Here is a 17,126-nt window from a genome sequence, read left to right as displayed (position 1 = left end):
ATGTTTCACTGCCATTTAAAACTGAACATGGCCAAGACTGAGCTTCTTATCTATCCACCTAAACCCACCTCTTCTCCCATTCTCTATTTCTATGAATAACATTCTCATCCTTCATGTCTCGTCAGTTTGCAACCTCAGAGTCATGTTTGATTCCTCTCTCTTTCTCTGCACAAATCTAACAGGCTGCTAAAGCCTGTCATTTCTTTCTCTATAATATCACCAAAATCTGACCTTTCCTCTCTGAACACACTACCAAAACCCTTATCCACTCTCTTATCACCTCTCATCTAAACTGCTACAACTTGCTTCTCACAGGTCTCCCATATAACCATCTCTCTTCCCTTCAATCTATTCAAAATTCTGATGTACAACTTATGCCCTCTCCTCAAGTCACTTTATTGGCTCCTTCTCCATTTCCGCATACAATTCAAACTCCTCTTATTGACTTACAAGTGCATTCACTTTGCAGCTCCTCAGTAGCTCTCCTTATACTCCTTCCTAGGAACTCCATTCATTGGGTAAGTCTCTCTTATCTTTACCTTTCTTCTCTGCTACCAACTCCAAACTCTTTCCCTTTCATCTTGCTGCACTGTATTCCTGGAACAGACTGCCTGAGTCAAGAGGTCAAGCTTCTCTGGCAGTATTCAAATCTAGGCTAAAAGCCCACTTTTTCGAGGCTGCTTTTAACTCCTAATTCCCACTTAGTTGTAAAGTGCCCATGTCTGTTTCATCATTCCCTCTTTGAGAAATCCCCTAACCCTTATTTGTCCTGTCTGTCCATTTTACTTAGAATGTAAGCTCTATTGAGCAAGGATTGTCTTTCACATTTTTAATGTACAGGACTGCATATGTCTACAAGCGCTATACAAATAATAAGTAGTAGTTATTTCTTCAACCAATTCAGATGTGCTTTGCAAATCTCTCTTCCTTTTGTCTTGTTTTGGAAGGTCACTTCACACAGATGATATGGCGAGGCTCCAAGGAGGTGGGAGTAGGGAATGCCACTAATGGGAAAGGAATGTTTGTTGTGGTGGCTTTGTACAACCCTGCTGGAAACATAACCAATCCAGGGTACTACAGTCATAATGTTCTGCCTGCAGGATCAAAGGTCACAGAAGGAGATGAGGAAGATAGCCCAGGCAAGGCCACTGCCATAACTACAGCCATTGTTGTGCCAGGTATGTCAACAGCAAAATTGGCAATATGGATGCTCACTCCTTCCTGCCAATGTAGCCCTCTCCCCCCCACGCAAATGAAAAATGGCAAGAGGGATGCCCACTCCCTCTTACTTGATCAGTAAAGCAAAATTACTTACCTGTAGCAGGTGTTCTCTGAGGACAGAAGGTATATAGTCTCACATATGGGTGACATCATCCATGGAACCCGGTACAAACAAATACCAAGTATACTGTCACTTTAAATTTAAGGCACTGCCCATACTGTGTGCATGTTGGTGCCTTGCAGGACCTGCAGTTCAGTAACAAAGCTAAGGGGTCAACTAAGGAGGTGGGTGGGTTGTGAGAATATATACTTTCTGTCCTCGGAAAACACCTGGTACGGGTAAGTAACTTTGCTTTCTCCAAGGATAAGCAGGTATAATATTCTCACATATGGAATTCCCAAGCTGCCAGGATCATGCCTCTAGGAAGAGGATTACAGTGAACAAACATGAGCCTGTATTCCTTATGTATTTTTTTTATTTATGAATATGTTTTTATGTCTATTGTTTAAATGATTCATTTATTTCCCCAATTTTATTTTTGTTATACGCATTGAAAATATTTGATATTGCGTGTAAATCAAAATTTCAATAAACTTGAAACTTGAAACGGGTTGGAGGGAAAGTTGGCATCTAGGAAAAGAAAACATTTTATTTATTTATTTATTCAATTTCTATACCATTCTCCCAGGGGAGCTCAGAATGGTTTACATGAATTTATTCAGGTACTCAAGCATTTTTCCCTATCTGTCCTGGTGGGCTCACAATCTATCTAATGTACCTGGGGCAAGGAGGGGATTAAGTGACCTGCCCAGGGTCACAAGGAGCAGCGTGGGTTTGAACACACAACCTCAGGGTGCAAAGACTGTAGCTATAACCACTACAAAACAAGAAAAACATAGGGAAATTATTTGTAAAGAAGTAATGTGTAGGAATGTGGAGATCAAAAATCCTGAAACTTAACCAATTAGATGTCCATTAGCCTGCTTATATTTAAAACTTTAACTTTTAACGAACCTCAATTCATATCTAAAATGTTAATACCTCATAACACTTTACGTCCACTTCGGTCATCATATCAAAATCTCTTATCTGTCCCTTCCTTAAAAATAGTAGGCACGAGAAGATCAGACATGTTCTCTGTAATGGGCCCTCAATGGTGGAACTCTCTGCCACAATATATTAAAAACGAAAAGGATCTTACATCTTTTAAAAAATCGCTAAAATCTTATCTATTTAAAGACGCTTTTAACATTTAAATTTACCACAAATTTAAAATGTGCTCTAGTCTCAACCCCCTCCATTTCCTTTTGTATTTTCCTTGCTTGTCTATTTTCTTCTAAGATAAAAATTGTAACTTTTCCTCCTTCCCTCCCCTCTCATGTTTGTATTAAATTATAGGATCTTGTTATTTGGTTTGTTTTTATGTAATTTACGTTATTTTTTAAATTTTGTTCATCGCTTAGTAATTCAAATAGGCAATTCATCAAATGCTAATAATAAACTTGAAACTTGAAAAATTAGCTTTAAATTCTCATACACACAGAATTGTGTAATTCAGCCATGGATCGAAGCCCCAATAGCCAAACCCACCACCCAATCACTGTGTATGGAATTTTTTATAAATAATTTGTATCAGCTATGGATTTTTCAATATGTAGATGAATAAATTATTGTAAAAGACTTCAAAAATTATTTGTGACTTAACTTGTGAGGTCTCACGGGTCCCGGCGTGGACCACGTTTCGTGGAACTTTTTCAAGGAACCCACAAAGGAGTTAAGATTGTGCTTGACTGTCACACATTATGGGAGGCAGGGATTGGGAAGTGATGGGAATGCTGAGGTACAAGGGATGAGGGGGGAGGGGAAGAGGGTAATGGAATGTTAAAGGGATAAACAATCCCAGAAAAAGGAGTATTGTTTTCCAGGAATTAGTATGAATGAAATGGGATATTGCCACCTACAGGAGACTCATTTAAGACCTAGAGATGCTCATTTGTTACATTCACCATTTTTCGAACAAGTTTGGACATATCAAGCAGGGGTCCACACAAGACAGGAGGAGTGACAATTCTAGTTAACAAAGAGTTTGGGTTTACGGAGATGTAGAAGGTCGCTGTTTAGCTGTTCAAGGTTGCCTTCAAGAGAGGGAACTTACTATCATTAATTTATATGGTCCCAATGCTAATTCGTCAACATTTTATAATTCTTTACAAGTGGATCTTCAATTTTCCAGGAGAAGCATATTTTTGGGAGGAGATTTCAATGTAGTGCCAGATCTTAGGCTGGATCATTCTGAGGGAGGGCATCCTCAGACAAAAAGACATAATAAAGCTATGATTCTATTAATGAAATTGTTAGGGCTTGTGGACTGTTGGCGGTTGTTACATGGGACCTAGAAAAATTATATGCATTTTTCGCATGCCACTCAAACTTATACTAAAATAGATGGTATTTGGGTGCATACGAATTTGTGGGGTTCCTTAGGGAATGCAGAAATAGGCCCCATAAAGTGACAGATCATGCCCCGGTTTGGATAGAGTGCCAAGGGATGAGGAGAGGACAGGGCTGACATTATTGTAGATTGAATGAGTTTTTGTTGGGAGACCCTAGGGTAGTGAATGATGTTCAGGAAACCATATTTGTTATCTTTGGAAGAATGACACTGGGGCAGTAGGGAATGGTGTTCTTTGGAATGCTTTGAAAGTGGTAGTCCAACAGGTATTTATTAAGTGGGAACCAGGAAGAAGTATCTTAGAGCCCAGTGGTACCTGGATTTAAAGGAAAAGATACTTGCTTTAGAGTGTAGACATAAGGTTTCTCGGGACCCCTTGGTGGCTGAGCAGTTGCGACAGGTATGCCTGGACCTCCACCAACTACATCTGGAGGAGCTTGATATTTTTGAGGGCTAAATTGAAACAAAATTTATTTTAATATGAGAATAGATCTGGCTCTGTATTGGCTTGTCTTCTACACACTAGACAGGCTAATGTAACTGCAGACCATACAAGTTCTGAAGGGCAACCTTCATTATACTGATGAAGGTATTCAATTTTTTTCTGCAATATTATGAGAAACTTTATAGTAGAGAGATGGGGACTGGGGCATTGGCTGTTGATTAATTTCTACAGACGCTTCTGAGTATCTCTCAGAGTGACAAGAATATGCTTACAGAACCAGTTTCTCTCGGGGAGGTAGAGAGGGTCATTAAGCAGTTGAAAAATGGAAAATCACCTGGGTTGGATGGTTACAGAAATAGCATGGATTATGGTTGTCATAGTGGGGAAGAACAGCTATGATTAAAATGAACGTGGGAGGAAGAGTCATACATTAGGTCATGCATTTTGGTTTTGCCCCATAATTCAACACTTTTGGAAGCAAATAATAAATTATATGTCAAAAATAATTGGAAGATCTTTGCGCTGTTCTCCTTCTTTCTTTATTTTGGATTTGCCAGAAGCTTTTGGCCATTTACCTAAAGGAAATAGGGCGTTGTATAGGAAAATGAGTCTCTTGGCTAGAAAATGTATACTTCAATATTGGACGATCCCTGATCCTCCAAAGTTTTGGCATTGGCGGAATCAATTACATCAGTTGGCCATTTGGGAAGCTAGAGATGCTGGAATTAAAAGAAAGCGAAAGATGTTATTTATACAAATCTGGGATTCATATTTACAAGATTTACATCCTAAGGGCCGTAGTGCCATTTTAAGTTGGATCTCTTAATTGGGGTTTATATTTAGTTAAATGAAGAGAGTATCACTGGGTAGAAGGTATTATCCCAGGACAAGCAGGCATGATATTCTCACATGTGGGTGACGTCATCTACGGAGCCCTGATGCGGACAGCATTTCAAGCAAACTTGATTGAAGATTCAAGCTTGCTGTGCTGCACCACCCATGCGTGCCTCCTGCTCCACTAGAGGGCGCATCCCCTCTTTCGTGGTCTCCAGTTCGTTTTTTTCCGCAGTGCTAAGAAGACTTGTTTTTTCCTAGCTCTGCCCCAAGTGCCTTCTTTGCACCGCGATTTATTGTTTTTCATAGTTTAAAAGTCGCTGTGCGTATAGTTATTGTAGTTACTTCTTTTTCCTGCTCATCGCGTGTAAACGCGCTTTCGTTCGCGACCTGGGGGCTCCCGGGTCGTCGCGGCCGCGTGGCCTGGTAGGCCGCGGTCGCCTGATTTTTCTATGTCCCGGCCTGTTACCGGCTTCAAAAAGTGCACCAGGTGCGAGCGTCTACTATCGATCACAGACCCGCATCGCTGGTGCATCCTTTGCTTGGGGGCCGATCATCCAACCGAAACTTGCCCCCGGTGCGCAACCTTCCAATACCAGGCGCTCCGCCGCCGACGGGCCCGCATTGCGGACCTGTTTGCTGCCGACCAACCCTCGAGGTCGGCCCCGGCCTTGACCTCGGCCTCGGATCCCTCGGCCCCGCCTCGGGACTCGACCTCGAAGACCCCGAGTTCTCAAAAATCTTCGGCTCCGGGTAAGTCCCCTCTTCCTTCCTCAGGTTCCATACCTTCGAAGAAGCCAACCTCGGGGACAATGGCCGGGCAAGGGGGGAGTTCTTTACCCACGGTCCTGGCAAAACACCCGAAGACCTCTGGGCGTGTTTCCACCACTCGGGAATGCTCTAAATCGAGATCGCCCTCGGTGGAATGCACTGCGGCCTCGGACATGCCATCGATGCTGTCCGTGCCGGTGTTCCAGGATATGCTCCGGGCAATGATCTCGACGGAGCTATCGGCTGCCCTGGCTCACCTTCACCCGGCCCCAACCTTGACCTCGCGTGCGCCGGACCAGCCTGAGCCCCGCATCGAGACCCCTCGGGGCAAAGTGCGCCGTTTCCGCCGCCTCTCTTCTTCCTCAGATTCCTCTCCGAGGCACTCGAGGCGTTCGTCCCCGGCGGAGCTGCGCGGGGTGAAACGTAGATCAAAGCCCCTCGACTCGTCGGGCCGCCGATTTTCCAAAAAGGCCGGGAGTTCACCACCGACCCGAGGCCGCTCGCCCTCGACTCGATCGGGGGGACCGCTACGGGTTACCGAGCTATCTCTCACGAACCCCAAGCTGTTACTGACTCCCCCTCGGTCCGGGGCTCCGGTCCGAGGCTCTAGGCCAGGGGTGTCAAAGTCCCTCCTCGAGGGCCGGAATCCAGTCGGGTTTTCTGGATTTCCCCAATGAATATGCATTGAAAGTAGTGCATGCAAATAGATCTCATGCAGATTCATTGGGGAAATCCTGAAAACCCGACTGGATTCTGGCCCTCGAGGACCGACTTTGACACCTGTGCTCTAGGCTTTCGCCGAGGGAGTTCGGGGAGAGGTCTCCGACCCGACATCGGTCAGTGCCCCTTACCCCGGCGGCGTCCCCGAGGGGCTTCTCGAGGCGACGCAGGTCCTCGACGCCGGAGCGCTTCCATAGCGCGTCCCCGGTGTCGGATCGAGGGTCCGAGCGAGAACCTCGCTATTCGAGGGAGGCTTCTCCTTCCTTCTCAGCGAAACGGAGGTCTCGTTCACCGTCCCCTCAAGGGGCCACGGGATCACACCGGCCTTCCTTTACGAGGTTTGTCCAGGACATGGGACGTGCCCTTGACTTGGACTTACAATCTGACTCGAGGTACTCCAAGGAATACCTGGCGGAGCTGGATATGCCTTCTCCGCCCCGAGAGTCCCTCCGGCTGCCACTGAACCCGGTGCTCCAGCAGACCCTCATCAGGAACCTCGAAACTCCATACATGGTGACGGCCGTCCCATCTAAAATGGAATCAAAGTACCGTACGGTACCCTGCCCGGGGTTCGAGCAACCACAGTTGTCCCACCAATCTTTTCTGGTGGAGTCTTCGTTGAAGAAAGCTCACCCCTCTAGGGTATCTGCGGCGGTCCCTCCGGGACGCGAGGGCAGGACACTTGACAAATTTGGCCGCCGTTTGTATCAGAACTCTACGATGACCTCCAGAGTTCTGAACTATACATTCACTTTTTCCTCTTATCTGAAACACCTCATCAGGCTGCTGAGCGCCTTCTCGGTGGCTTTACCTGCCCCCCCGTCAAGCAGCGTTTGGCCTCCTCCTCGAGGATTTTTCAAACCTCCGACTGCACCTGTTCCACGCCGCTTATGACGGCTTCGAACTTTTATCCAGGGTAGCAGCCTTCGCGGTGGCCATGCGCCGGCTGGCGTGGCTGCGGCTGGTCAATATGGACCCTAACCTCCAGGATCGGTTAGCTAACCTCCCTTGCGTCGGTAAGGAACTGTTTGACGACACTATCGAAGCAGCAATGAAACGGCTATCGGAACATGAACGTTCCTTTGCTTCACTCATCCAGCAAAAGCCTAAACCGCCGGTCTCTCGACCTTTTCGGGGATTGCCTCGCCGCTACCCCCAGAAATCCACTCCGGCCTTTTCCAGACCGCCGCCTCGGCGCCCCCAGACTCACTCTAGGGCTTTACCAAAATCTCAGCCTACTGCGTCTGCGAAGCCGTCTCCGTTCTTTTGACGGGATGAGCGGACTGGGGGATGGCCCCCTCCGCGCCTCTGCCTGGCCTCCTCCCCATCGGGGGCTGCCTATGAGCCTGTTACCCTCGCTGGGAAGCCATAACGTCAGACTCATGGGTCCTTGGCGTGATCTCATCAGGGTACTCACTCAACTTTCGAGAGGTTCCTCCCGACAGCCCACCAAGTGCGTGTCCCCCCAATTGAGCGCAGTTGTCCCTCCTCCTCTCCGAGGCACAGGACCTCCTTCGCCTGCGGGCGGTGGAACCGGTCCCCCAAAAACAGAAGGGCCAGGGGTTTTACTCCCGTTAATTCCTGGTACCGAAGAAGACGGGGGACCTGCGCCCGATTCTAGACTTAAGGCGCCTGAACAAGTTTCTAGTGCGGGAAAAGTTTCGGATGCTTTCCCTTCCGATTCTTTACCCCTTGATCAACGAGGGCGATTGGCTCTGCTCCCTCGATCTGAAGGAGGCCTACACCCATGTTCCGGTGCACCCTGCTTGTCGCAGGTACCTGCGCTTTCAGGTGGGGGACCTCCATCTGCAATATCGGGTCCTCCCCTTCGGCCTGTCCTCGTCCCCTCGGGTCTTCACGAAGTGCCTCGTAGTGGTCGCGGCTGCCTTGCGCTCCCAGGGTCTGCAGGTATTCCCCTACCTGGACGACTGGTTGATCAAAGCCCCGACCAGGGAGGGGGTTATCTCAGCGACCCGACAGACTATTACTTCTCTTCAGAGTCTGGGGTTCGAAGTAAACTTCCCAAAATCCCAGCTGTGCCCCTCTCAGTCCTTACAATTCATCGGGGCCGTGCTGGACACGGTCCGTCTTCGTTCCTTCCTCCCTCCTCAGCGTCGGGTAGCGCTGCTAAATGTGAGCCGACAGATCTCGAGGACGACCTCTGTCTCGGCGCGACAAATGATGACGCTCCTCGGCCATATGGCCTCTACTGTCCACGTCACTCCGCTTGCCTGTCTTCATCTGCAGTTACCACAGTGGACTTTGGCCTCGCAATGGCGTCAGGATTGGTACCCGATCAACAGCCCCGTGACAGTGACTCCTTCTTTGCAAAAATCGCTCCGTTGGTGGGCCGACTCTTCGAATCTTTCCAAAGGTTTGCTCTTTCTCGCCCCTCCACACCACAAGGTCCTAACCATGGACTCGTCGGAGTATGCTTGGGGGGCTCATGTGGACGGTCTCCGCACTCAAGGTCTGTGGTCAACAGAGGATCGTCGCTGCCACATCAACGTGCTGGAGCTTCGGGCCATTTACCTCGCCGCGGTGGCCTTTCAACACCTGCTTCACGACCGGGTGGTTCTCGTCCGCACAGACAACCAGGTGGTGATGTACTACGTAAACAAGCAGGGAGGGACGGGGTCATGGTCCCTCTGCCAAGAAGCTCTGCATCTCTGGGAATGGGCAGTTTCCCAAAACATCCTCCTTCGAGCGGTTTACATACAGGGAGATCAAAACTGTCTGGCGGACAGGCTCAGCCGCCTTCTCCAGCCACACGAGTGGTCCCTGCATTCGCAGGTCCTGCGACAGGTGTTCGACACATGGGGGACTCCCCAGATAGATCTGTTCACCTCCCCCGACAATCAAAAACTGCCTCTCTTCTGTTCAAGGATATACTCCCCGGACCGTCTCGAGGCCGATGCCTTCCTCCTCGATTGGGAGGGGAAGTTCCTCTACGCGTTCCCACCTTTTCCTCTTATTCTGAGGACGCTGGTTCATTTGAAATCGGTGAGGGCCACTCTGATCTTGATTGCTCCTCGGTGGCCCCGCCAGCCTTGGTTTTCCCTACTACTTCAACTCAGTGTCAGGGAACCTCTGCCTGTGTTTCCCTCTCTGCTATCTCAGAGTCGGGGTTCACTGTTACATCCCAATCTTCAATCTCTACATCTGACTGCTTGGTTTCTGTCCCCCTGACTTCTCTCCCCGTGTCTCAGTCGGTCAGGGAGGTGTTGGAGGCCTCTCGGAAAGTCTCGACCAGACTCTGCTATTCCCAGAAGTGGACAAGATTCTCGTCCTGGTGCTCCTCTCACCGCCAGGACCCGGTGTCAGTCCCTGTACCTTTGGTTCTGGAGTATTTGCTCCATTTATCTCACTCTGGCCTGAAGACCAATTCCATTCGAGTACATCTCAGCGCCATTGCTGCCTTTCATCAGGCCCTGGAAGGGAAGGCTCTTTCTCTCCATCCCTTGGTTTCTCGTTTCATGAAGGGTCTTTTGAATGTTCATCCTCCCCTCAAACCGCCTCCTGTGGTTTGGGATCTTAATGTGGTTCTAGCTCAACTGATGAAACCTCCATTTGAGCCTATGGATAAGTGTCATCTTAAGTTTCTCACTTGGAAAGTGATCTTCCTCCTCGCTCTCACTTCTGCTCGGAGGGTTAGCGTGCTGCAGGCTTTGGTGGCGGACCCACCTTTCACGGTATTCCATCATGACAAGGTGGTTCTCCACACTCACCCTAAGTTCTTGCCTAAGGTGGTATCTGATTTTCATCTCAACCAGTCCATTGTTCTACCTGTGTTCTTTCCCAAGCCCCACTCTCATCCTGGAGAGGTGGCGCTCCACACTCTTGACTGCAAGAGGGCGTTGGCTTTTTATCTTCAACGCTCTCAATCTCATCGGACAGTTCCAAATTGTTTTTGTCCTTTAACCCCAATAGGTTGGGACACCCAGTTTCCAAGCGCACCTTGTCCAACTGGTTGGCTGCTTGTATTTCTTTCTGCTACGCTCAGGCTGGTCTCGCGCTGCATGGTCGAGTTACGGGGCATAAAGTCCGAGCGATGGCAGCTTTGGTAGCTTTCCTCAGGTCCAAGCCTATTGAGGATATCTGCAAGGCTGCCACGTGGTCTTCGGTTCATACTTTCACCTCCCACTACTGCCTGGATACACTGTCCAGGAGCGATGGCCGGTTCGGCCAATCGGTTTTACGTAATCTATTTTCTTAAATTGCCAACTTCCCTCCGCCCCTTTTTATTAGCTTGAAGGTCACCCACATGTGAGAATATCATGCCTGCTTGTCCTTGGATAAAGCACAGTTACTTACCGTAACAGGTGTTATCCAGGGACAGCAGGCATATATTCTCACAACCCGCCCACCTCCCCGGGGTTGGCTTCTTTGCTGGATATGTGAACTGGAGACCACGAGGAGGGGATGCGCCCTCTAGTGGAGCAGGAGGCACGCATGCGTGGTGCAGCACAGCAAGCTTGAATCTTCAATCAAGTTTGCTTGAAATGCTGTCCGCATCGGGGCTCCGTAGATGACGTCACCCACATGTGAGAATATATGCCTGCTGTCCCTGGATAACACCTGTTACGGTAAGTAACTGTGCTCTATTGGGTGGGGAGGGGTGGGTGTGAAGAAGGACGGTGTGGGTTCAAACACATATAGATAAAATGAGGGTTTATTGAAATTGGAATTAGTCTTTTATTATGTATATTATATTATAAAATTGATGCATTACTGATGTGCTTTGATGCTGTATTTGATGATGTTTGCATCAATAAAACTGTTTGAATCTAAAATGAACGTGCTCCCAAGATTGTTGTTTTTGTTCTAAACTCTTCCCATAACTGTTCCCCCTACTACTACTATTAATTATTTCTATAGTGCTACCAGACATACGCAGCACTGTACAGAGTCACAGTCCCTGCTCAAAAGAGCTTACAATCTAAACAGACAAGACAGACAAACAGGCGACAGGCTTTAACAGTTTGTTGGATGTGCACAGAAAATGAGAGGTCGGAATCAAAGACAACTCCAAGGTTGTGAGCTGAGGAGACTGGAACGATGATAGTATTATTTACTGAAATGGAGGAGGAGCAAAGGGTCTAGAAGGAAAGAGGAGCTGCTCAGTTTTGCACATGTTTAGTTTCAGATGATAGCAGGATTTCCAGGCCAAACAAGCAGAGATACTTTCTTGGACTTTAGGTGAAATTTCAGGTGTAAAGAGGTAGATCTTGGAGTCATCAGCATATAGATGATACTGAAAGCCATGGAAGGAGATCAGGGCACCGAGGATCTTTAAAGCTCTCCATAGAGAATTCCATCTGTTTATTTGGAGGGGGAAGCACCCAAGAGTAGCTCAGAAAGTTTTTTGGTCAGCAAGGAATTAGGTGGTAGAACAGTTCCTAATTTGCTTTGGTATTATCAGCCACACAGTTGAGACTGCTGCTGGATTGGTCACTAGCAGACAATAAGCCAGGGGTACAGCTTGAGCAGACTTATGTCCCACATTGTAAATTAAAATATTGGCTTTGGGCTTCTCTGTGAGAGGGGGAAAGATTGCGTGGTTTGAAGAATCCCTTTATGAGACACCTAGTGAGGCTGTGGGTGATTTTACAACATAAGGCAGAGAAGGGGGCTGGTATCAACTTTAGCATCTTTACATAGGGGTCCCAAATTCCAGTGGGGGAAAAAGGGGGTTTTGAACGATGGGAGTGTAGGGGTATGGTTACTTTTCGGGATATACTCCTGGGGTGTAGACTAATGATATTAGGTGAAATGGATAAATATGACCTCCTGGGCAATGTTCACTCTAATTTTTCATAGGCTGTGTGTGCAAAAAATTTCATCTGTGCGCTTTGTAAAGAAAAACTAAATTTGTGTGCGCTATAAAAATGATTGCCAGAGGGCCCAGAGTTCAGTTATGGGCATTTATGGGCAGGTCTTTGAGTTTAGTCTGAATTAACAAAAACACAATGTAATTTTAGTTACACTTTATGTTAGTTACACTTGATAGCTGGAGTCTTTTTGGAGTTGTGGGTTGGCCTATGTTAGTAGTTGAACTTAGGTTATTATTTTGATTGAGTATTTGAGTTACACTTTATGTAACATAAAGTCTCATTTCAATAAACATAAATTATGTTTCATTGAAATGTTTCATTGAGCGCTACCTATAAATAAGGTATCATTGTACTTTATACTTAAAATTTAGAAAATAACAGCAATTTATTTTTCAAAGTTTTTCCCTGCGATTTTTTATATTTATCCAGTCCGAATAAATTCTGTCAAGATCTGTTGAGCCTTCATCTTGAAGGTGACTCTTAACACGCATCAGCATTTCCAAATGCTCTAAATGTAAATGATTCCTTTGTTTAGTCTTCAAATTGTTCATTAGACTAAAACCACGCTCATAATCTGAACTAGATGCTAAGAATGTGGCACCAATGTCCATCAATTTTGCTAAATCTGCAAATTGATCATTCTGAAATGCAAATTTCGTCATATCTGGAAAGCTGTTTATCAGATTGCTTTTGATTTTTTCTCCAACAAGGAATTTAAAGTCATTGTATTGCTGAATAATAACACTTTCCTCCAGAAGAAATTGTTTATACTTTAAACAAAAAGATCTGATATGTCCATTTCCGAAGTCAAAGTTGCATTGTGATATTGCTGTACAGTCAAAAGCAGACCATTCCTCAACTTCATTTTCAGGAAATCTTTCACCCAGATGCAAACATAGGATGTTGATGAAGGTTAATATGGAATTAGTATCCACTGAAACTTTTTCTCCAGACCTCATCCTGTTGTCAAGAAGACTGTTGACTTTATCACTCCACTTAACCTTGTCGCCTAAGTATTGCATTCAAAGTTTGTTCAATTTACCCTGTGCAAGAAGATAAGCTTCCATTGGTGTCAAACCACGTTTTTGAAATGCCATGGTTAAGGAAGCCAGTTCTGATAAGACATCATTCAAGTGTAATATGAAATTGTTCACTGTTCAGCTTCTTATAACAGTACTTTGCAATAGGATCATTATCTTTGTCTTCTTCAAAATATTTTAACAGGGGATCATAATTTCGAATAATTGCTTTAAGTGCACACTTCAGTCAGAGGTCTGAAAGCAATTGATTCACATTCAGATGCATCTGCTATTTCTTGAAATTTGTATCGTTTAGTAGAAGACCGACAGAACACCGTGTATACAGTTCTCATTACAGTTTCTACTTCTTTCATCAATTTTACTTCTTTCCATGAATCAGAAAGTCCCAAATCTTCCTGATGTGCAACACAATTTTGCTGCACTAAATGTGGAATGTCTTTTCTCAGCTGTGCTGCAACACCATCTTTTTTGCCCAACATAACAGAGGCACCATCAGAGGTGAACATAACCATTTTATTCAGGTCAAGTTCATGTTTCCTATAGAATTCCCTAATTGCTGTTACTATTGATGTAGCATCACATGCTTCCAACTGTAGCATCCCATCAAATGATGTCCTATACTCATTTAAATTGACTGGCCGATACTTAAAGTAGAGTATTAAGTACTTGTTGACAGAAATGTCTGTGCTTTCATCAACAGTTAACATATGATACATTGCTAATTTAATGTCTGCCATACAATCATCTTGCACGATGCCATTGATAATTCCAAGAAATTCAAACGCATAGTTTTTGCTTCTCCAGCTATCAGGTATACTAACATACTTTGCCATGTGCTCATTGATATCTTGAACAGAGAGCATTGAGATATTCATCTTAATGGCCAGCACAACACTGTCGACAAGAACCTTAATTTCATCAGGACTGGAACGCTTCCGTTCATTACTAATTTGCCTGTTTTCTTTTTTGGTTGGACTTTCAAGCAACATGTTAACCAGTCCGCATCTTAAATTCGGATTTTTACTTCTGAGTTTCCTAATACTGTCGGTATGAGATTTACTTGATAGATGGCGTTTCAGAAAGTCCAGTTTCCAAACATCATCCCATATTTTTCCAGTAGAGAATTTTCCAGTTGCTTTGGCATCTTGACAATAACAACATACAACTCCATCGTCTTTGTCATAGGTGCTCTAAATGAGCCCAGCCTCATCTGCGTACTTTCCAGTTGAGCAGGAACTTGTCCAACTTTGTCTTGAATCCCTGGAGGGTGTTTTCCCCTATGACAGACTCCGGGAGAGTGTTCCAGTTTTCTATCACTTTCTGGGTGAAGAAGAACTTCCTTATGTTTGTACAGAATCTATCCCCTTTCAATTTTAGAGAGTGCCCTCTCGTTCTCCCTACCTTGGAGAGGGTGAACAACCTGTCTTTATCTGCTAAGTCTATTCCCCATCAGTATCTTGAATGTTTCGATCATGTCCCCTCTCAATCTCCTCTTTTCGAGGGAGAAGAGGCCCAGTTTCTCTAATCTCTCACTGTACTGCAACTCCTCCAGCCCTTTAACCATTTTAGTCGCTCTTCTCTGGACCCTTTCGAATAGTACCATGTGCTTCTTCATGTACGGCGGACAGTGCTGGACACAGTACTCCAGGTGAGGGCGCACTATGGCCCAGTACAGGCGCATGATAACCTTCTCCGATCTGTTCATGATCCCCATTCCTAGCATTCTGTTCACTCTTTTCGCCGCCATCGCACATTGTGCAGACAGCTTCATTGACTTCTCAATCAGAACTCCCAAATCTCTTTCCTGGGAGGTCTCTCCAAGTACCGCCACGGACATCTTGTATTTGTGCATGAGATTTTTGTTACCAACATGCATCACTTTACACTTATCCACGTTGAACCTCATTTGCCATGTTGATGCCCATTTCTCGAGCTTGATTATGTCATGTTGCAGATCTCCGCAATCCCCTTGTGTCTTCACTTCTCTGAATAACTTCGTATTGTCCACAAATTTAATCACTTCACTCGTCATACCAATGTCCAGATCATTTATAAAGATGTTGAAGAGCATGGGTCTAAGCACCGAGCCCTGCGGCGCCCCACTGGTGATGCTCTTCCAGTTCGAGTATTGTCCATTTACCCACACTCTCTGTTTCCTATGCTCCAGCCAGTTTTTAATCCATATGAGTATTTCACCCTCGATTCCATGGCTCGCAGTTTTCCGAAATAGTCGTTCATGCGGAACCTTGTCGAACGCCTTCTGAAAATCCAGTTATACAATGTCGACCGGGTCACCTTTGTCTATCTGCCTGTTTACTCCCAAAGTGGTACAGCAAGTTCGTCAAACAAGATCTGCCTTTGCTGAAACCGTGCTGGCTAGTCCTCATCAGCCCGTGTCCATCAAGGTGATCAATGATGCGGTCCTTTATCAGCGCCTCTATCATCTTTCCCAGTACCGAGGTCAGCCTCACTGGTCTGTAGTTTCCCAGGTCGCCCCTCAAACCTTTTATGAAGATCGGCATAACATTCGCCACCTTCCAGTCCTCTGGAATCTTTCCCGATTTGATCGATAGGTTGGCTACTAGTTGAAGCAGTTCCGCTATAGTCCCTTTCAGTTCCTTGATGATCCTCGGATGGATGCCATCTGGTCCCTGGGATTTATCGCTCTTAAGCCTATCTATCTGCCTGCATACCTCTTCTAGACTGACCGTTAACCCTGTCAGTTTCCCGTCTTTGTTTCCAGCAAATAGCCTGATGGGTTCCGGTATGCTGTGCATATCCTCTTCGGTAAATACAGACGCAAAAAATGTGTTCAGTTTGTCGGCGATTGCTTTGTCCTCTTTTATCACTCCCTTTATTCCACGGTCATCCAACGGTCCCACTGCTTCCCTCGCGGGTCCTTTCCCCTTAATATATCGAAAGAACGGCTTGAAGTTTTTCACCTCCTTGGTTATTTTATCCTCATAATCTCTTTTGGCCCTTTTACCGCCTCATGGCACCTGTGTTGATGTTTGTGCTTATTCCAATTTTTGTCCGTTCTTGACCTTTTCCATTCCTTAAACGAGGTTTTCTTGTCTCTGATCGCTTCCTTCACCTTGTGAGCCGCGATGGTTCCTTGTTTTTTTTCCTCTTGGATCCCTTGTTGATACGCGGCATATATAGATTTTGCGCCTCGGTGACTGTCTGTGTCCTTAAAAAGGGTCCAAGCTTGCTCTAGCATTTTTACAGTGTTTATCCTCTTCTTAATCTTCTTCCCCACCATGAGTCTCATCCCTTCGTAATTCCCTTTTCGGAAGTTCAGTGCCATGGCCGTCATTCTGGACCGATGTTTCGCCCCTGCGTCCAGGTTGAAGTGGATTATACCCTGTGCAAACAAAATGGGGAAGATTTAAATTTTAAAGTGACAGTACACTTGGTATCTGTTCATATCATGTTCCATGGTTGACGTTATCCATATGTGCTAATATTATACCTGCTTGTCCTGAGATACAAATATTTATCCCTACATGCTTTGACATTTTTATTTATATAAACTTTTACATATGCTCTCCCCCCCCACATTCCTGGGAGCAAGGTATTTGTATTGAAGTGCATACATGGCATTGCTTAGATCTTTAAATAGTGCCTGTACCTTTAAGTCATGATCCCAGTGTTCATTGCTTTATCATGCTGGCTGAACACCCCCTTTCTGCTTCTCTCCTGTGCTGTTCTGAGCTCTAGGGGTAGACTCCATTTTAGGCAGCCATATGGTCGTAGGAAAAGTATTGTTCTCTATTTGGTTTTACACCTATGGAGAACATGTATTATA

At 45.8% G+C, this 17,126-nt stretch overlaps 1 protein-coding gene across 1 annotated transcript in view; it reads left to right on the top strand.

The window, feature by feature from the left end:
• Window positions 1–17,126, top strand: part of LOC117368424 — a 199,568-nt gene that overhangs the window by 154,960 nt on the left and 27,482 nt on the right. Inside the window, exon 14 of the mRNA XM_033962071.1 lies at window positions 948–1,178. Coding sequence (XP_033817962.1) covers window positions 948–1,178 — 231 coding nt within the window. The remainder of the gene's footprint in view (window positions 1–947; window positions 1,179–17,126) is intronic.

The sequence above is a fragment of the Geotrypetes seraphini genome, chromosome 10 (genome assembly GCF_902459505.1).
Source record: "Geotrypetes seraphini chromosome 10, aGeoSer1.1, whole genome shotgun sequence".
NCBI lineage: Eukaryota > Metazoa > Chordata > Amphibia > Gymnophiona > Dermophiidae > Geotrypetes > Geotrypetes seraphini.
Note: the sequence above shows the minus strand (reverse complement) of the source record. Positions and strands in the feature narration are given on the sequence as shown.